The 22,125-nt window shown below is 35.5% G+C and overlaps 1 protein-coding gene across 9 annotated transcripts in view; it reads right to left on the bottom strand.

The window, feature by feature from the left end:
- LOC102893235 (serine/threonine-protein kinase Nek5) overlaps positions 1-22,125 on the bottom strand; it is a 66,218-nt gene that overhangs the window by 41,884 nt on the left and 2,209 nt on the right. For 6 of the 9 annotated variants that reach the window (XM_015587087.2, XM_015587092.2, XM_015587089.2 and 3 more), the window contains 8 exons: positions 14,724-14,820; positions 10,608-10,705; positions 8,854-8,937; positions 8,695-8,765; positions 7,561-7,647; positions 4,996-5,050; positions 463-663; positions 302-383 (listed from right to left, as the gene is read on the bottom strand). In XM_015587087.2, coding sequence (XP_015442573.1) covers positions 302-383; positions 463-663; positions 4,996-5,050; positions 7,561-7,647; positions 8,695-8,765; positions 8,854-8,937; positions 10,608-10,705; positions 14,724-14,820 — 775 coding nt within the window. The other 3 variants (XM_015587091.2, XM_015587090.2, XM_025044774.1) reach the window with 3 other exon arrangements.

The raw sequence follows: 22,125 nt of genomic DNA, 5'->3' as shown, positions 1-22,125 counted from the left end.
TACAAGTTTGGATTCTACCTCCTCAAACATCTCTTCATTAGCAAATATACTGCTCCATGAAGTGTTCCTGACTTATGAGTAGAGAGGAGATGACTCCTCCAGGTCATACATGAGCCAGCTATATAAGCGCACCCACTAGTCACCACTGGAAGATGATTTTTCTCCTGCTTATGTTGCTCATATTTTTAAATATCCACGTCCAATACATTTGGTGGAATTTCCCTGCTAATGTTAGTGTGACTCACAAGATGAGATACAAGTAATAAATGTTTTTTTTATTGCATAGTTAAATCATTCTTACCTAGGACCAGCTTCCCAGCAGGTTTAGAAGCTGATGATCTTGCTCTATGTGTGAGGGTGTGACTGAATTCTTCCTGAATGATCTAAAACCAAACACATGTGTCAAGGACCTGCTAATTGAAATCTCTGTGAAAATCCAGACAGAAATACCTCAAAATTCACCTCAGGAGTCAGGTATTTGGCAATAAGATTCTCTAAAAAGGGCTTTTTCAAAATGGAATTAATAGATGGCCGGTCTCGGGGAGATACTTGAAAGAGCTGAAATATCAAGGACCGAAGGTCACGGGAAAACCTTGGAGATACTGGGGCAAAACGTGCTTGACAAATCTTCAGAACCAGCTGGTGTAAGTTGTTGCCTTCAAACTGAAAGGACAGAAATAATAATCCTAAATTAGGGAAAAATTCAATACTAGTATTTAAAGTAGTATTATGAAACAAAACAATGCTTTAAAGCTTCAATTAGAAGCATCATGTTCCATCCTAAATTGTTTCTATCAACTAATATTTCAGAGTAGATATTACACGCAATTATTCAATGAGATGGCATGTTATTTAAGGCAAGATTTTTTTAGTTTTAATTTTTTTCTTTTTATAAAATAATATTTACTCATTATAAAAAACTGGAAGGTACAGGAAGTTACAAACAGGGAAAAAACTTTATAAATTTTACTACCCAGAGTTATATTTCCTTCTAATATTTTTTAAAAATTATATTTGTTTTATAGAGTTGCGGTCACAATGATACAAAATTTTACATCTTGCTTTAAAAAATTTTTTTCCCAGCTTTATTGAAATATAATAGGTAATAAGTTGCTCATATTTACATTGTACAACTCGATGACTTTTTTTATTTATAGTTGGCATACAATAATATATTAGTTTCAGTTGTACAGCCTAGTGATTAGAGATCTATATAACTCACAAAGTGGTCACTTCATTAAATCAAGTATCGCTCTTCCCCTTTACATATTTCTTACAACAGTGTTGACTATTTTCCTTATGCTACACCTATACCTCCATGACTATTTTGTATCTATCCATTTGTACTTCTTAATCCCTTTGCCCTTTTTCACGGTCTTCCCAACCTCTCTCCCACCTAGTAGACCTCATAACATTCTGTGTATCTATGAGTTAGTTTACTTCTGTTTTTGTTGTAGTTTATTTTGTTCTTTAAATTCTACGTGTATGTGAAATAATGTGGTATTTGTCTTTCTCTGACAGTGCAATACCCTCAAAGTCCATCAAGGCAATATCTTTTTCCATCTCCTTCTTTTTGGTCTGTGTATGCCCCTCAATCTGAAGTGAGTCTCTTGTAGGAAGCATAGGTAGGGGTCTTGCTTTCTTATCCATTCAGCTTCCTATCTTTTGGTTGGAGAACTTAATTCTTTTCTATTTGAGGTACTTGTTCATAGGAGTGTAGCTGTTACCATTCTGTATTCATGTTTTTGATACATGCTTTTTCTTCTTAAAGAAGTCCCTCCAACATTTCCTGTAATACTGGTTTGGTATTGATAAATTCCTTTAGTTTATTTTTGTCTTTATCTGTCCTTCGACTCGAAATGATAGCTTTGCTGGATAAATGATAGCTTTGCTGGATAAAGAGGTCCTGGGTTTTCAACACTTTTAGTATTTTGGGCCAGGCCCTTCTGTCCAGCATAGTTTCTTTTGAAAAATCAGCTGCCAGTCTTATGAGTAACTAATTGATTTTTTTCTTGCTGCTTCTAAGATTCTCTCTGTGTATTTAACCTTTGGCATTTTAATTATGATGTGTCTTAGTGTGGGCTTTTTTGGGTTCCTGGTTTTGGGGACTCTCTGAGCTTCCTGGGGTTGTATGTCAATTTCCTTCACCAAGTTAGGAAAGAGTTCCATCATTATTACTTCAAATAGCTTTTCTACTTCTTGTTCTCCCTCTCCTCCTTCAGATACCCCTATTACATGAATGTTTTTACACTTTATGTTGTCCCAAATACTCCTTAAATTATTATTACATTCTTGGCTTCTTTTTTCTTGCCATTCTGATTGGGTGACCTTGGCTTCCCCATCCTCTATATTGGTGGTTCAATTCTTTTCTTCCTCCACTCTATTGATTCCCTCTAATATACTGTTCATCTCAGATAATTTATTCTTAATTTCTGACTGGTTCCCTTTTATAATCTCCATTTCCATTTTTATGTTTTTTATCTCTTTGTTAAAGTTCTCACTGAATTCATCTACACTTCCCTTGATTTTATTGAGCATCTTTATAACCATTGTTTTGAACTGTGCATCTGTTAGATTGTTTGACTCCATTATTTCCGGATCTCTGTTCTGTTCCTTCATATGGTTTCTGCTTCTTTGTCTTCCCATTTTGGCTGCCTTTCTGTGTCTATTTCTATGTACTAAGCAAAGCTCCTAAGCCTCCCAGTCTTACTAGCGTGGCTTTGTGTAGTAGGTGCCCAGCAGCACAATCCTGAGAGGGGTTCAGTTGTAGATCAAGTTTAGCCCCAGCCTGTTTCCCTCTGGGGCCACCTGTTAAGATTCAGCAACCAATTCACAGATGCTGTGCTTAGAGTTGCTTCAAGAAGCCCTGCCAGAAACTGAGGTCAGTTGCCACCAGTGTGAGTCTTGGCACTGCTCAGCAAAGAGCACTGGACTCACGGAGCACAGCTAGATGTGGCTTAGGTGGGGTAGTGAGCTGGGGAAGGCGGAGTTTCAGGGAATCCTCTGGGCAGAGAGACCTCTGTTATCCAGTTTGATGACATTTCAGCAATGGAGGCGCTGTGTCCACTGACTGGGAGCGGGAAGGGCTCAAAAGAGGAACAATGGATACCACTGGCACTTCTGTCTGTCTGGGAGAGAGCCTCACTTTGACTCTTGCTCTGACAGCTAAGTGTCCCCCTATAAATCTCTGGTGTCCCCCCAGCAGGCAACCCAGCACTGGTGCTCAGAGTGAGCTGGTCCATCACCGTGAAATTTCACCTGTGGACGCGGCCCCTTCAAGAGGTGTCTGCAGCTGCCGCAGCCTCTGTCTCATTCAGCTGCCGGGGACTGGGCAGCCTAGAGTCTTCACCTCCTCCTACCTCCAACCGTTGCAGGGTGATTTCTTATTTCTCTCCCTAGTTGTAGGGCTTGTTCATCTAGAACCTCAGGCGACTTTGATTGCTGTTTGCTCCTCGTTTCCATCTCAATTTTGATGCGGTCACAAGAGGGGATGAATGAAGCTTCTATCATTTATGCCATTTTGCCTCCTGACTTACAGCTTGCTTTTTAAATTAATATAAGGACTTCCTCAAAAATTCTTCATAAACCAGAAAATCTTCCATTGTATGAAATCATCAATTACTTACACATACAGTCATGTATTATGTAACAACGTTTCAGTCAATGACAGACCACAATTATGATGGTGGGCCAATAAAACTGTAATGGATTATAAGCAAAAGTTTATTTATGATATTGAAAGGAAAGGCTGGACCCAACTGTGATGTTTAATTACTGCCAGCTCTGGGTGGTTTAAATAGACAAGGAGGCTGAGCATGCTGTCCACCTGCCCTGTGTCTGCCTGTGATGGGGGCCTGCAGTTGGTAACAGCAGGAGTGCGGGCTGGGGAGGAAAGGAGCCCATGAACCTACCCTCTGTCCATCCCTGCACACACACATGCACACATACACACTTTATCTTTTATACATTATTTTTACTGTATCTTTTTTCTATGTTTAGACACACAAATATCATTGTATTATAATTGCCTACGGTATTCATTGCAGTAGGAGCAATAGGCAATACCATATAGTGCAGGTGTGTAGTAGGCCTACCTTCCAGGTCTGTGTAAGTGCTCTCCAAGATGTTCGCACAGTGATGAACCACCTAACAATGCATTTCTCAGAATGTGTCACCAATGTTAAGCAATGCATGACTGTAATAATAATGTTCGGCAGCATGGTGTGGCAGTAAAGATACAGTTTTTGGTAAGACACTTACTAGCTGTGTGGCCTTGGATAATAATAATGATGATGATGATGACAGCAGCTGTATAGAAGAGTTAACACAGTAGGCCTAAGACTATTCCACACAGAAAGGCCTGCTTACAATATTGGCCCTTGGCTGATGTCTGGAAACTTAGCCTTAAGGAGAGTTCCCACCATTCCCTGAATGTTCGCAGTGGCTCTCCTTGCCAACATTGTTTATGTAAACAATATGTTTATACTGAACACCTGTTTTCTTCCTGGGAGGCTGGAAGCTTGGTACATGCCAGGCAGAGGGTACCTACATACCAGTCCCCAATAAAAACCTGGGCACTGGGTCTTTAATGAGCTTCTCTGGCAGGCAATATTTCACATATGTTGTCACAACTTGTTGCTAGAGGAATAAGGCAAGACTATGTGATTACTGGAGAGAGGCTCTGGGAAGCATGTGCCTGGTTTCCTTCAGACTTGGCCCCATGCCTTTTCCCTTTGCTGATTATATACATCTGCACACAGTTTATTTTTAATGGAAATATGCGATATATACTATTCTCCAACTTAGGTCTTTTACTTTATAATATAGCTTGGACATCTTTCCATGTCAATTTATATAGATCTCCCTTCTTAATAGCTTGTCCACATAATTTTTAACAGTCTAGTAAAACAAAACATTAATCTTTTTATCTCAGAAGTTAATTTCATTTATATAGTTTTGATAATTCAAGATTAATCTGACAAATAACATACTTACAGGATGCTTGAGTGTGCAGAGCTCATATAAGACACAGCCAAGAGACCAAATATCCCTGGAGAAGATAAGAGTTTATGTGCCAAAAAATATCCATCGTTCTTAATAAAAGCCTTATCCTTACAGCGCCTTACATTTGTATATCTTTACAGTTTTATATAGATTGATTAATTTTTAGAAATGTTTTCAGATACAGTATCAATTCTTATTTTTACTAATATAAGAGGTAAAATAAAAACAATTTATAGTTTGTCAGAATCCGAGCACTGAAAACGTATACAAAACTGGCTACGATATGATGGCTCAATATTTACTTCAACATCATGCACTCAAAGAAAATGAGTACAGAATTTTGAACAATCTAGAGGGAGGCAGGACTCAGAGATTTGTTTTGATTCAAAAAATAAATTTTGGTTGATTTAGAAAAACATATTCTATCAAGGCTATTGACAGAACCAAAGTGATGAACACAGTATCTGGTACTCAATAAACTTGGAAAATGTGCTTACGATATATAACTAGAGATTTGCTCTTTAGTACTTAGTACATAGTATTTACACGAAATTGGTTTAATAAGGAGTTATCTTATAGAAAAGGCATAATTAAATCCAAGAGACCAAAGAAAATATAATGAGAGGTAAACAGCTCTACTATTTAGCAACACTTCCTTTGAGTGTGTGGGCAGGAGGAGCAGAGAGACATACTAAAGGTGTGAGTACAATGAATGGTGATCACACAATAGGTAGGAAACAACTTCAAATGTATAGAGTTTTTAGAAACTCACTGACTATTTCCCACCATTACAGAAAATTTTCTTTACCTGGTTTTCCCTAGGCCCAAACTCCTCCTCTGTCCCAGAGTGCTCTCTGTAGCCAGAGCAGTGAATTCATGTGCCTACAGAGGTCCTGCAGGGAATGAAGCCACCTGACTGGGTGGGAACGTTTGCATGCCTACGCCTCCCTCAGTGTGGTGAGGACTGTGGTGACCCTGAGAATGATTTCCTGGTCTAAAAGTGACAGCTGATCATTGCTAAATTCTTAATTATCAGAAGTACTAAATCAGTATATATGAATGTTGACTCAAATTCTTAAAAAACAGTACAAGTCAAGAAAACAGTGCTGCTTAACCTGGGCCTCTCAGCCCGCAGCAGCACTAAACTCTGCTCTGGACAGCCTGCCTTTCCACCCAGCCCTACACTCGCTGAGGCCAAACTTAAGGCCAAACCCTTTCTTGGTGCCAGGGGATAGCTCCCCAAGATGCCTGTTCTTTTATTTTGCAAAGAAATGTTTACAACTTTTTTTTATAAATCTCTACCAACTAGTCTTTGCATTCCATTTATCTTTCAAAGTCAGACAGCCAAATATCCCTCAGGTATTTTCCTAAACAAATGGACAATTAACTCATAAAAGGAATTCAGTCTTCTACTAGGCCAACTGGTTCAACTGGCAGCCAGCTTTGAAAAGTGAAATTTTTCCTTCTCCTTACATGGAAGTAAAAACTACCTCATCTTCATCTTTTATCATTGTGTAAATCAACACTACTCCTGAGAACTAGGCTCTGGTATCACATACTTAAAGACGTGTTGGGTTTTAAAGCTACCTTAATGAGTACCTAGCCAACACTTGTTGTTTCTGGTAGGGGAACTGAGGTCCAGAGGGGTCCACTAACTTGGTCAAGCTGATGACAGAGCCAACTGGGAGAAGGAAGAAACTTTCCTCTATCCTCAAGGTTCTTCCAGTTGGTCTAATAATTAAATCTACATGAGACAAACTAATATGAGAAAATAACCAAATTTAATTCTATATGTACATATGGGAATCCTACATACATGAGAGAGTCAGAGACGCCACATATATGAGAGGTTCAGAGGCAGAAAGGGAAAATGAGATATGCATGACATTGTGAGCTAAGGATGAGGCAAAGTACCCTGGGGCTTCAGAGGGGAGGAAGGTCATTGAAGACATAAGAAGAGCAGACATTCGGTAATTAGAAGTTTGCCCTGCCCTATGAAAAGGTCAAAAAGGTTATTTCTGATAATCTCTTATTATGGGCAAGGCCTCTAATTTAAATTTTTCTAGGTAATTAAGAGAGAGCAGAAGTTTCTCTTGAACCCGCAGGGTCTTGGTTGCCTTTAGCTCAAAATAATCCACATACCACTGAGGCATCCTGGGGTAATTCATTCTGAACCCCTACACAAGACTAGGATTCCAAGCTCCTAATCCAATATTCCATCACCAGACCATGCTGCCTTCTATCTAGCCCACCTACAATACTTTTCTGCAATAAATTAAATAGTGCTTAGACAATATGAAAATCAAATACAAAGATGGAACATCACAATTACTGCAATTTTCAACATTATCCTTTCCATCACTTGTATCTTTAAATAAAGAAAAATTGCTTTTTTCTAAATTAGCTCAAAAACTTCTGGGAACACTGAAGTGGCCAGAGACAGTCACTGGGATCCCCATTTCACACATGAAGAAAATGAAATTACAAAAGTACCATAAGAAAGAGAGAATCCATCAGATTTTACTGAGACTTTCAAACCTATAGTCAGCAACTCACGATTTATTGTTGTAGGGTTTATTCTGACAAATCTCTGGAGACAGGTAGTAAGGTGTTCCAACACAAGTTTGAGCAAGTTCCATGGAACTAATAATTAAATAGTAAAATAACACGGTTTATTACTGGAGTAAAAAAAAAGGCTTAAGATATGGACATGCAAGAAAAAAGTATAAAAATAGGTAACAAAGTTTGATGCATGCACATATTAAAATAAAGAAAAACGTACTGTACATTGATAACAGAATAACAGAAATAGTTGATTTTTAAACCTTCCTAAAATCTACACATTAAAAAACTTTATGGCCTAAAAACTCCACAAGGAGGTACAATCATCATATTGCAAAAATCTCCCAGATGTAGAAAGAGTCCCCACTTTCCAATTTTCAAAGCAATGCAATCTCTTGACCTAAATTTTGGAAAATGTGAAAATGAATAAAGAAGAATAAAATTATTCATAATCTTACCACCCCAAAACAATTACTGTTAAAATTCTGATATATTTCTTTCCTGTCTTTTTGCCATGCATATTTTTCACAATACTGTGATCGTAGTATATTTAAAATTCAGAATTACATTTTTCACCTAATATAACAAATATTTCTTCATACCATCAAAAAGTCTTCAAATCACAAATGTTAGTGACTATATAATACTCCGGTACTGGCTATACCAAATTCTATTACATTCAATCATTTCCCAATTATTAGGCATTTAAATGATTCCACATTTCAAAGTATTCCCTTAGAACAAATTACCAAAAATAGAACATTTAAAATCTCTTGATATTACCACCAAATTGTCCCCCAAAACAGTTACACCAATATATTTTCCCTGGCATGTGTGAACTTGCCTGTTTTACTAAATTCTCACTAGCTTTCTGCATATTAAAGTTACATATCATTTGATAAGTTTAAATCACACTATACATTGCCACCATCATTCTATTATACCAAGATTTATTTTGGGTATTTTTATCTCAAGGTAAATAGTCTGAATAATTTAGTAGATGTATATAAACAGTTATCTAAAATTATATGGAAACCAAGCCTTTAATATCTTCTTAATTTATGATGCCTAAAAAATATATTTTTTGGTAGTTATGAATAGGAAAAAAAAGATTTTAAAAGTACTTACTTGTTCAGGACTCTTGCTATACCAAAGTCCCCAAGCTTTGCAACCATTCCATTCTTGCTAAGAAAAATGTTCTATAAATGGAGAAAATGCTATGTTGTTTGAGAGATTTCGAGAAAACAAAAGATCAGTTCTGTCTTGGTCTTTTCTCTGAGCTGTTACCTGTGCTTTTATGTCCCTGTGTAAGATCTTCCTGTCGTGAATATGTTTTAGTCCCAGAGAAATCTGCACAAACCAGCTCAGAATCTATACAGGGAACATAAAACAAAACTAGTGAGTAGTCTGGTGGTCGCTGAAGTGTCTTCAGGATAATATGCAAAAAGAGAAATAATATACTTATGTAGGTGTGTTTCTACGAATGAAGCTAATTGATATACCACCTTATCATATTATTTTCTTTTTACAGCCAAAACAATGGAAGTGTAAAGCAATCCAATCATGTTGGCATTGAAGGGAACACCACATACACAAGACAAACAGAAGCAAGGGAGAGCAGAAGGCTGGTCGTGATTTTCTTTTTTTCTTAACACTGGGTCTCTAACTGCATCAGGAAAATAGACAAGCAGCCCTGTCTCTTGATAATGTTGGTGCCATTGTTTTTTCCTTTTCAGTGGAAGGATGATGCCAAAGGCAGAGAGATAAAGAGAAAGAAATGGATAATATGTAAGGATATTAAAAATTTTTAGTGAAATACCAATGCATATGTGTATGATATAAAAACAAAATGTTACTTTTAAACTTTTTAAAGTTTAATTTTCTTAGTCATGATTTACCTTAGCTGGTCATGAGTCTCTTTAGTAAAATGTGTTCTATGCCTATAGAGATTCATTTAAACTATTCTAAAATTTTATTTGTTCTCTATCCTCCAAATGATACAGAAAGAGGAAATTAATAGGGAAAAAAAGCCATATTCCAGACACTACAATTCAGTTGTAACTTTAGTTCTCTCCCAACAACGGGAAATTAAAATTTAAAATTTTATAGAGAAGCATTTTTATTAAATGTGGCAAAATAATACCTAGATAGGAAGAAAGGAGGTTTTCTGCAAAGATGGAATTTAATATATAATGTAAATAAGCATAGAAAAAATACTTAAATTCAAGAGGTTAGAGGTGTCGATTCTTTAATCATTGATACATTCAAAATATTCCATTTTAACTCTAGGAAGAAGTTGTATGGGCATGATGCTCTTAAATGCTAAAAGACCAAGGAAACATGGCCTAAAGAGAGATAGTGGGCTGTTCCTAGGCACTGCTTGAGACCCATCAATCACGCAGGCCCTGATTCAGATCTTCTCCCCCCCACACACACACACACGCACACACACACACACCTGTCTCCTTCATGAGAACAACTCCCAAGAGGTTTCCAAAGGAAGCTCAGAGTATAGAAGAATGTGTTTGACAGAGAAAATGAAAATTAAGGCCATCGTTCTTCACTTTTTTGCTTCTCTCTCAATAACCAATGAAACAAAACAGCTATTGCTAAGAAGAGCTTCTATCCTCCTTAGCAAAGTGGTATAGCTATTTTAACACAGGGTACCAAATAGTAAAAGGAAGAAGAATGAAGCTATAAATATATCACATTTAAAATGGCTAAGGAACATCTACATTCAGATTTTTTTTTTAGCCATGAAGATTTATCTCAGGGACAGCTACATGAGATTGTTCAAAAATAAAACACTATCTTTTCACAGGCGAACTTCACTCTCAAAAAGAGATTCAATTTAAGTTCAATTGCAAACATGTTCTGGACCAAATCTATCAAGAATATTGATCTACTATGTCGTGGTTTGAATTTCTCTGCCAGAAAACATGCTTCACCTAAATGCAGTATATTACTTGTGGCATTATAAATGTAACACCCTCCCATATAAATTTTTTTAAAAATTAGAAGTGTATAGAAGTGTTTTTTACCTGATCTTCACTAAACAACACTCCCCGTTGTCTACTGATTCTTTTCATGAGATCTCCACCATCACAATATTCCATCACAATAAACAGCCTGTTGTTCTCTGTAAGAAAAGGCATCATTCAGTTCTGGAGGGGTTTCAGATATTTACGAATCATCTACCTTTCAAGTTCCAGAAGATGGAGACTATAACAGAAAAATGTAATATACATAAAACTCTGGCTATAGAATCAAGATGGACTGGGTTCTAATCTCACTTCACCACTTAAATTTCTTAGCTCGGTGGCTCTAAGCAAGTTATTTTAATTTCCCTGTGCCTCATTACCTCATCTGTAAAATGGAGATAATAATATTGAAACTCTTCTTAGGATTGTTGCAATGATTAAATGAGTTAATCCATGTCAAATGTTTAGAACAATGCCTACACATAATGACAGTTAAAAAAAAATGTTAGCTATTATTATTAATACATTCCTGAAGGTTAGAAATCTGCTGTAAAATAGCAGCTGTGAGTCTTTCCCAGCACTCCAAGAAGAATAAATAGACCTTCTTGAATTTGGGCATAAACTTTTATTTATATGGCACTTATTTAACCATGTTATTGAGGACTCACTAGATTAATGGGCACACTCCGCTATGGCTGCCCACTCAAGGTTTCCACTGGTGGCTATCAGACTCTTTGCTATGCCCAGGTACCTCTTCTCCCACTGATTCTTACTGAGGTCATGCTTGTTCTCAAATCTCTTTATGCTAATTATACTTGTTATTGTATTTATTACATAACTAATGAAATATGAATGGGAAAAGAAAGATGTGATTATTTCTACAAAAACTACACTGAATTCTTTGAAGGCTCTAAAAGTGAGTAGTTAAAAAACAATTAAGTCATTGACTTAATTGTTGAATGGGACAAGTGGAAAATAACTGGGAAAGCTTTAAAAGGACTGGGCGCAGAGTATCTGTAAATTCTTACTCGGCTCTAAAGAAATTAGAAATTAGAAATGAGGGGAGCAGCCTATGTAAAGAAGAATATGCAGTACTCCAATCAGTGGACTCATAATGTGCTCTTGCCTCATTCCATTGCAGTGACTGTTCCTCTTGCCTAGAAATCTCTTGTACAGACATCGGCATGGCTCTTCAAGCCTTTGCTCAGATGTCATCTTCACAGTAAAGCCCATCCTGACCACCCTATTTAAAACCATTCTCTCCACTCCTGCCTCACCCTATTTTATTTTCCCACAGCTCTTATCACTTTCTAACATACTATCTTGATTGTATTTATTATGTTGACATTTATTATGTCTTTCTCCACCCTTTCCCCCTAAAATATAAGCTCCAAAGTTATAGCAGGCAGGTTCTTAGGTGGCTCTAGTGCACACACCTTTTATACCTTCCTCCCCTTGAGTGAGGGCAGTATCTATAAATATGATGGTATGTCACTCTCAGAATTATGTTAACAAAGGGGATTTTGCTGATATAATGAAACTTACTAATTGGCTGATTTTAATAGAACAAGATATTGTCGGGGTAGGCCTGACTTAATCACAGGAGCCATTTGTATCTGGGTCTAGAGGTCAGAGACAGAGGAAGTGAGGGATTCCATGCAGGAAAGGGCCTATGAAAGGGCCACGTGGCAGGGAAGGGAAGTTGGCATCTATCTAGAAGCAGAGAACCACCCACCACCATACCAGCCAGCAAGAAAGCAGACACCTCAGACCTACATTTACAAGTACATGAATTCTGCCAATAAGCTGAATAAGCATGGAAGAGAACTATGAGCCTCAGATGAGAGAGCAGCCCCAGTTGACTTCTTGATTTCAACTATGTGAGGCCCTGAGCAGAGAATCCAGCTAAGCCAAGCCCAGACCTCTGACCTAGAGAAACCAGGAAATAATAAGTGGATGTTGGTTTAAGCCATTAACAATGTGGTCACTGTTATGCAGGAACAGAAAAGAGTGAAGAGATTTTTTTCCTATTTTGTTCCCCATGATATATCACTGAAACCTAGAACAGGCTTGGTGTATAGCAGGTACTTGCTAAATATTTACTTAAGAAATTTAAGTGGAATTAATGTAGCCTTAGGAAAATCTCACCACATTCTCCTTATTTTCGTATATTGCTTCAAACCTACAAAACTTTATACTCTCTGTAGTCAAATATTTAATGAACTATAGCTGGGGTTCTTCGGTTCAGAAATAAGTTGCCTAAGGGCAAGCAGAGGCTTTACATACACTCTCTAATAGTTTTCAGATAAGCTATTAGAGAGTCCCAAAAATCTCCAGGCAAACTCAAAGGCATCACAATAGCTCTAGTTTTTCTAAACACAGGGGTGCTCTACTTTAAAAAAAAAAGCTATCATAAAATTTAAGCTTACAACATTAACGGACTCAGCAGAGGTTATTTATATTGTAAAAATGACTAATTTTATAACAGTATCCAGGGTAAGCTGTCCTTGCTATCCATTTTGCATGGTATAAAGATATACTCCAATCTATTAAAGTCCATGCACTCATTTGGCAAATGTGTACTGAGCACCTACTATGTGCCAAAAGCTGAGGATCAAGTGGTGAGCAAAAAAATCCATTTAGTGTTCTATCTAAAAAGGAGACAAATGTCAAACCAATTCAGAATTGCTTATATAAATAGACATATGTGCACAAAGACAAGGTGCTTGGCAAGATCAGTAAAAGGGCTAATTTCTGAACTGTGATCTCAGAGGAGGGCTGAGGATGAATAAGAGGTAGTCAGACAATAATAATGTAATTATTAATATTAATAATAATAGGGAGTTACAATAATAACCCAAAGACTGAGAAGAAAGATCGTCTCTTTGTTAGGAATCGATGACCAGAAATGTGGACACTTTATTTAGTGGCTGCCCCCTAAAAGTGTTTTAACACAACTCCTGCTCACGGGTACTGCTTGGCTCCAAGGAAGACCTCAGAAGAAACCTGAGAGCTCTTTTAAACACCCAGGAGTCAAAGAAGGCTTCACACAGAGAACTCTTTTGAATGCGGTGGTTTTCATTTGTAAGAAACATAGTATTTTGCACAGTGTAAAAGCTCAGAAAATAGTGTTTATTTATTTACTTATTTTTAGCCCCCAGATGTTGCTTATAGATATCCAGGTAACGCTCCTGCTTCATTAACTACTTACCACCTATGAATCTGAGCACCCTCAGTGCTGAGTGCTGAGATGGGGGACATCCCACGGTGAACTAAGGGCATTTACAGCCCTGTCACAGCCTATAAACACCTGATGTACTGTATACGTTTATTGTCCGTCTCTTCCCACTAGAATGCAAGCTCCATGAGGACAGGAATTTTCACTTGTTTTGTTCACTGCTTTATTCTGGGTACCTAGAACAATGCCTGGCATATAGTAAGCACTCAGCAAATATTTGGTAAGTGAATAGATGGTTTCTGATCAATGCTCTTTTCATGTTTATTTGTTTGTTTATTTTGTTTTGTTCTTACCTTTGGAGTAGAGTGATGGATACAGATAGATGTTATATATCGGTATGTAAATGAAGGAATTGCCTCTTTAAAGTTTTCCCCGCTATTTTTGCCATTTGCTTGGCCATAACAGATAGCTGTTGGCTACATCTCTGTAAGAGGACTGGACAGCCCCATTCTTGCCACACAACCTTGAGGGCTTCATGTGGGCAGAGTATACACTCCCCCAACCACTCCATTATCAGGGTTAGCTGCGCAGCAGCTCTGCATCAGGAATGTGAGCACATAAGGAAAATGAGAAACGTGTCACATCCTAGCAGGCCTCTGAGAGTGATGGTGTGGCGGGCTCTGTGTCTTGTTCTTTTCTCTCTCAGGAGAACAGCTTTATATATTAGCTTTACTACAGCAAAGCTAATATATCAATCATTAATTATTTGAGGGAGTAAGAATTAAGGAGAGGTAGGGAAACTTAAGAAAACTTAGGAAAGCTATCTACAAAAACTCACCAGAGAAGAAATAAAGATGATGTCTCAAATTACAATTTAAGTAAAAGAGAAAACTAGTCCATTCACAAAAACTATACACAGTTTTCAGGAACATATCTTTTACAGAAGTCTACATGCCTATACTTTATTAAAATACTTTAAAAATGCTAGAAAGTCAAACCTTGAAATGAACTGAAGAAGGTTACAATGTTAGGATGTTTCATCTTTGCCAGAAGGATGACTTCTTTCTTTGAAGCTTCTTTTTCTTGGATGGGCATCTAAATTATATTAAGAGACAGAATAGTCTGTAAAGATAACTTGGTTTCAGGAACATGCTTTTTGCTCACTTCTATCTAAAATTCTTCAAGATTGCACTGGCTTTTAACAACACCTCTAAAACCAGTCTCTCAACATCAGGAAACAACATTTCTAGAATTAGCAAAGTGCCTTCTATCTAATCAACAGTTTGTCAGTGATAATTATCAACAAAAAGAAATAAATATTTCTGGTTAAGTTTTGCTGTATTAAAAATTCAGTTAGTCCCAGACAAGAAGAAGCTGAAAAGGTCTATCGCCACCAAATCAGTATTACAAGAAATGTTAAAGGGATTTCTTTAAGAAGGAAAAAATTAAAAATGTGAGTAAGAAAATATCACAAAGAAAAAAAATTCTCAATAACAAAGGTAAACATAATAAAAGTAGTAGATCAACTAACAATAAAGCTAGTACAAAGATTAAAAGAAAAAGTAGGAAGATCAGGTGTAATTACAAATTAAAGGATACATACACACACGCACATATACATGCACAAAAGAAGTAAAAAACAATGACAACATAAACACAAAGAGGGTGAGTAAAAATGGTAGTGATTCTAGAATGTGTTCAAACTTAGGTGACTATCAACTTAAAATAGACTGCTGTAAACATAGCTTGGTATACAAAAGCACATGGTAACCACAAGCCAAAAATCTACATACAAGAAATAAAGAGACAAGAATCCAAACACAACACTCCAGAAAGTCATCAACATATAAGCGAGCAAGAGAATAAGAAACAGAGAAATACAAAAACAAACAGAAAACAATTAATAAAATGGCAATAACTATATATCTATCAATAATTACTTTAAGTGTTAATGTATTAAATGTTCCAATCAAAAGATGAATGGATAAGAAGTGGTACATATATACAATAGAATATTACTTGGTCATAAAAAAGAATCAAATCTTACCATTTGCAAAAACATAGATGGACTTAGAGGGTATTAGGCTAAGTGAAATAAGTCAAAGACAAATACCTTATGATTTCACTTATATGTGGAATCTAAAAAACAAAATAAACAAAATAAAAACAAACTCAGAGATACAGAGAACATATTGATGGTTGTCAGATAGGAGGGGGTTGGAAGGATGGGTGAAAAAACTGAAAAAATTAAGAAATACAAACTGGTAGTTACAAAATAATCACAGGATGTAAAAGTACAGCTTAGGGAATTCAGTCGATAAAATTGTAATTACTATATATGGTATCAGGTGGGTACAAGACTTAGGAAGATCACTTTATAAGTTATATAAATATCTAACCATTATACGGTACATCTGAAACTAATATAATTTTAAATGTCAACTGTAATCAAAAAATATAAAAATTTTGTCTTAATTCAGTTGGGCTGGTGATACTGTATCCATTATTTAGGCACCTAGAGAAAAGTTATTTTAATATTTATCTTTCAGCAGCAAAGGAATTCTTTATAAAAATGCAATGTCCAGCAGCAATCACTGCTGAGAAGAAACAAATAAAACCTAAGATATGAAAATGTGTCATATATCACATGAGACTAGTAAAGTTCAGTATTAAGATTACCACATTTTTCATTTTCAAACAAAAATTGTGTCTTGTGACTTCATTTATGGTCACTGTATTTTCTTATTATTCTATTTGTCATCTATGGACAGTACTTTTCAAATGTTTTGGTGCCAATGCAGTAGCCACACCTCATTTCTACTTTTCCTCCCTTGTTCCTGACTCTTTGCCTACTTGTCATTTCCACCCTGACTTCCAGTCCAGCTGCCCACCTTCTGTTCCTCTCCATAATATTCTTTTACCATTGGTGCACACGTAATGGGTGAGTTTCCAAATTTCTCATCCTCATTTAGAAATAAGAATTTTTTTTAATTAACATTCTCGATCCCAACTTTACTGCTCTGTATGTATCCTTCAGTAAGTTATTTAGCCTTTCTAAGCTTCAATACCTTCCACCCCAATTTAAATTGTATAGATAGTACATGAGTTTTGAAATAAAAATTACTGAATTATTCCTACCAGACGGATAGATTTAGCTCCTTAAAAAAATTTAACTATTTTTCATAAGAATATTACAAACAAAATTAAAAGCAAACATAAGTTAAGTAAAAAAAAAAAACTAACAATATATTTGACAAAAATTTTGTATTTGAATATATAAAGAATTCTGGCAATTAATCAGAATTAATTAAAAATTAATTCTGGCAAACATCAATACAAATATGGCAAAATATCTGAATAGGCAACTCACAAAAAATAAAAGAAATAAAAACAGCTGATAAACAGAAAAAATATTCAACTTCACACAGAAATTAAAGAATAAAAACTAAAACAAAGTTTGATAGAATGTTTCTTCTGTGAAACTGGCAAAGACCAAAAGAATGTTAATACCCACTGTCAACCAGAAAGCAGCAAAATGAACACTCATATACTTCTGGTGTAAGTATATAAATGGGTAAGTCTATAAATGGGTAGTTTTTCTGAGAAAGCAATTTTACAGTATGTAATAAGGAACTTTAAAATGCTTCTATTTTTGACTTATTAATAATGTCTTCTGAAAATTTAACCAAAGAAAATAATCAGAAATGTGCCTGAAGATTCTCATACAAAAGCCATCATTAAAGTGTTTTATTCTTAATATTCTTAAAAATACATGCTTGTGATTTTTAAAAATATTTTAAGCCAGATAGAAGTGAATAAGGTCAAATGGAACTTCCCTTTTTCCTCCCCATCCATTCCATGAGTTCCTATTTTTTCGGGGTAATTACTGTTAATTTTTAGACCCTTTTTATTTAATACATGTATAGGTAAATATATCTACTTATATAATATATACTATGTATATTGTTTAATAAAAATGAATCATACTCTACATATATAGGTATTTAATCAAAGCAAAAAAAAATCAGACAACATAATTGTCTGGAAGTAGAAAAAGTTAAATTGTGATATTCTAAACCTGATGTCGTAATATGTAGTCATTAAAAATCAAGGGTAGCAATGTGTTCTAGTGGAAAGAGCAGAGAAAGAGCAAGGATGTGCTAGGTTACTGTGCATCCTTGAGCAAATCGCTTAACCTCTTTGAGCCTCAGCTCTTTCACCTATACAATGAGAGTAATGAGATCTAGTTTTCAGGATTATTGGGAGGACTAAAGAAGTTGATATATGTAAAACACCTAGGATGGCATGACATGTAATAGACACCTGGTATGTGGTAACATTATTGTTATTGTGAACATTTAATATTATCATGCAAGAATATTTTATTATATGAAAACACTGACACGATAAAATATTCACAATATATTGCTAAGTGTAAAAAGCTGCTATAAAAGAGTATATCCACCATGACACCAATCATTCTAATAACTTATAAAATACATTAATGCATTAAAAATAACCTGGAGAGTCACCATAATGTTGATAGCGATTAAGAGAGAGGTTTTAAGTAATTTTTATTTTCCTCTAAATGGTCTTATTTTACCCTTTGATTCTTTTCAAAATTTCTACAATAAAAATTTTTTATTTTTGTTATTTCAAGAAAACATATAACACTCTTTTAAGGCAAGAAATAAAAGAGTATGCTTGATAATGGTAGGATGACAGAAAATATTAGCTTTTGGGTTCTTGTAACAAAATAAACAATTTAAGTTCTATAGTCTAGAGTTTTCTGAGAGGTACTGGAGAAATGAGAAAAAAATGTAAATTTCTCAAGATAAGAAATAATGAAAAACTACATTAACATAGAAAGGAAGAAAGAAGTAATAAACATTAATACTGTGTGACACAGATGTTGCTAGGCAAACTTGTTAACATGAAATATGGGAAAGTGAGAATAATGAGGCCTAATATAACATTGTTTATTAATGGTATAGAGACAAAGTTGGCTCATGAATAAAAGGATTAAAAAAAAAACCTGTACTGTATTAGAAAAATACCATTTTTGATCATCTGTACTAAATAATGGGAGCGATACTATGAAATGCATTAATATATATTTTTACAGAGGGTTTGTTAGGACAAGCGTCTCAAGGTCTGGGCGGTTCTTACTAAATGCTGTTCTTGCTAAATGTTAAAATGTAGCACAGTATTTTGCAGAGGCAGCTATAACCTGATGAGGTTGTCCAGAAATTGATAAATTTAGCCAACTGCAAAGAAGAAATCAACATGTAATTAAACAAATAGTGTATATAAGCAATGGCTAAGCCTCTCTTCGAGAGACAAGGCTTTGGGTGTGAATCCCTTCTCCTTTACTTGCTGCAAGGTAATAACACTTAACAACAAAAGTTAATAATAAAACCATTTAATGACAACAGCGTCTTATTCTTGAGCAGAACACCCAAAGTAGCAAACCCCTTGAGTTCCTTAACAAATTCACCTCCCAAGTATTTTTTCTTTACTTAGAATTAAAATGGTTTTATACCTCCTAAGTATGTACCAGCTTAATAGAGCCAGAGGTCCTGAAAGTACCTATTCAGTGAATCATTTCTCCAGTAACTATTTATTGAATACCTGCTGATGCAAAGCATTATTAGGTGCTCTGTGGAATATCAAGATGAATGAGATAAGGATTCTGCTTGCATAAAACACATAATTTCAGAAAAGGGAGAAGGCATCAAATAAACAGCTGAAGCACATCAAAGTAGAAAGCAATCAGTACATAACTGCAGTACCAATAAAAAGCTATGGAGTTTATGGAGAAAGAGAGATCAGTTTAGAAGTTTAGAGCGGGAAAGCCCTGGAAGGCATCCTGGAGCTCAGCCTTGAACAAATGGGATCTTGATGGCAGGCAAAGACCGTCTTGTAAGTGAGAACCCCACAGGAAAGCACAGAAGCTGGAGTGTGAAGGATGTGTATGTGGAAAAACAGAAGGGTACCTGGAGGGAAGGTTGGAAATGAGATTAGGAAACAAATCAGAGGGGATGTCAAAACTAATCTGAAGAGTGAAACAATGTAAAAGTACAAGGCAAAAATTATTAATAATCCCACATTCCACCTAGAAAATAACAAGTATATCTTTTTTCCTTTGTATGTATGTGAATATACCTGTGGGTATACGCATACCTGAATATGTGTATACATATATTGTATAGATTTTATACAATATGTATATTGTATAGATTTTTACAAAGATTGTGTCATTCTACACATACTATTTTCTCAATTAGCAAAAGTTGTGGTATTTTCCATGTCAATACTTCACCCACAACATAATTTCCAAGAGCTACTTAGATTATAAGAGAATTTTTATAAAAATTTATTTGAGGCAAACAGGATATATCTGGAAGTAGGATCTCAAGAGAGGTTGAGAAAAATCTTTCGAGCCACTTAGATTTTCATAGATCACCGTTAATGTTGTGTGTGTATATGTAATATTAACAGTACACATATAAACACCCATATATATATATATAACTTTTTTTTATATATATACACATGACTTTTTGTGGCCTGATTTTTTTTTCCATCTTTACAATGTATCGTGGACCTTACTCTTTGTCAGACAGGGCATCAGTAAAGACAGTACTTGCTTTCCTCCACTTTTATATTATTTTAATCCTCCCCAATTATATAAGCAAAAAATGATAATTTATTGATTTATTTACATTAATTAGTTTACCAAAGAGTTTGAAATTTTTGTATGACTTCTTTTGTATGGGTTTTGTTTTTTTATTGATTTATAAAAAGCTAGCACCCTTTAGTCTATATTTACAAATATTTTGACATTTTGTCAATTTTCTTTCAATTTATTAATGATGTTTATTTGTTACACAGAAGTTTTATAGCTTTATACTGTCAAACTTAGCCATTGTTTTCTTTATGACTTCTGTCCCAGTGAAGGTTTGGGGACATAGCTGGAGCAGTATCAAAGCTGTGCTGCATGAAGCCTGCAGCCTTGAGAAAGCTACTGAAGTGATCCAAGTGACCAACAAAAGGAATGAAGCAAATTCAAGGAAAAGAAAGAGGTAACAGGATTTAGCAAGAAATTGGCTGTGGAGAGAGAAAAAAATTCACAGATAACTCCAAGGTGTTGAGCTTGGATACTGTAGGACACTGATGCCATTAATATAGTGCAGCCCATGGCAGATGAAGTGGGTTTGCTTAGCAAGATGAGGAATTTCTGCTTTATCTGGGGTACAATCACGGTCTCTTCCAAGATTGTCCTCAGTGATCTTCACCTTGAATTCGTCATGTGCAGAAACTGAGAGATAATTAACGTTTCTTGTTTAAGCCACTAAGTTTGAGGCAATATGTTACACGATAATTACTAACAGAGATATTACTTGAAAATATCTAGCTGGCAGATGAAATGCAGAACTTGGGTGCTGAAAGCTTTCAGGGCTGGAGAGAGTTTTAAGAGTGATCTGCTTAGTGGTAAAGATTGAAATGAGGCAATACCACAATGTACAGAAAGAGATGACAGTTGGCAAAGGACACATAGAGGGTGAAGAGTCAGAGGCCTGAAAAGGAAGTGTCAGATAAACAAAAGAGAGTGAGCAGAATGGCATGGAAGGAAGCTCTGCAGGCCACTAAAATAAAAGAACATTAGTAGAAATATGCCATGGATCCATGAAAAGGATCCTATATCGGTAAATATATCATTCTCCTGGAAACTATTCACTATACTTTGAGCTCTAATGTAAGTTTGGATAGTCCTTTTATTTTTTCATTTTAAAAAATGTGACAAAATAAATATAAAATTCATAACATTTAACCATTTTTAAGTGTATAATTAGGTAGCTTTAAGTATATTCACATTGTGGAACTTGAGTAGTCCATTTTGCACACATTTTGTATAAATCTTTGTCTGCCACTCTATTCATAAATCCTAGAAGGCAACCAACAATACTTGCCTTAAAATTAATTCTAGCATGCAATGGACATCATTGTCCCAATATATTTTGAAATGAATATATCACTAGAGAGAGTGATATAAATACTGACCAAGGGGACTTTAGCAAAAATGACTCCCTTTTAATGACATATACTTAATTATTCTACAAAATCAGTAGACTAACAATTATAAATGGTTTCCTCCATTCATGCAATGCCTTCAATAAATATTTTTGAGTACCTATTACGTGCCAGGCACTGTTCTGTATGCTAAGGGAGGCAGGCAATAAACAAATGAAGAAATAAGTGAGCAAAATAACCCCAGATCATTATAAACGCTATTAAGAAGATGAACCAGTAAATATTTATTTCCCCAGTCATGTCAGCCATATTTCAAGTGCTCCATGGCTACGTGTAACTAGTGGCTACATCTTGGACAATGACAGG

The sequence above is a fragment of the Pteropus alecto genome, unplaced genomic scaffold (genome assembly GCF_000325575.1).
Source record: "Pteropus alecto unplaced genomic scaffold, ASM32557v1 scaffold413, whole genome shotgun sequence".
NCBI classification, from domain to species: Eukaryota; Metazoa; Chordata; class Mammalia; order Chiroptera; family Pteropodidae; genus Pteropus; species Pteropus alecto.
This window is presented reverse-complemented; position numbering and strand designations above follow the sequence as displayed.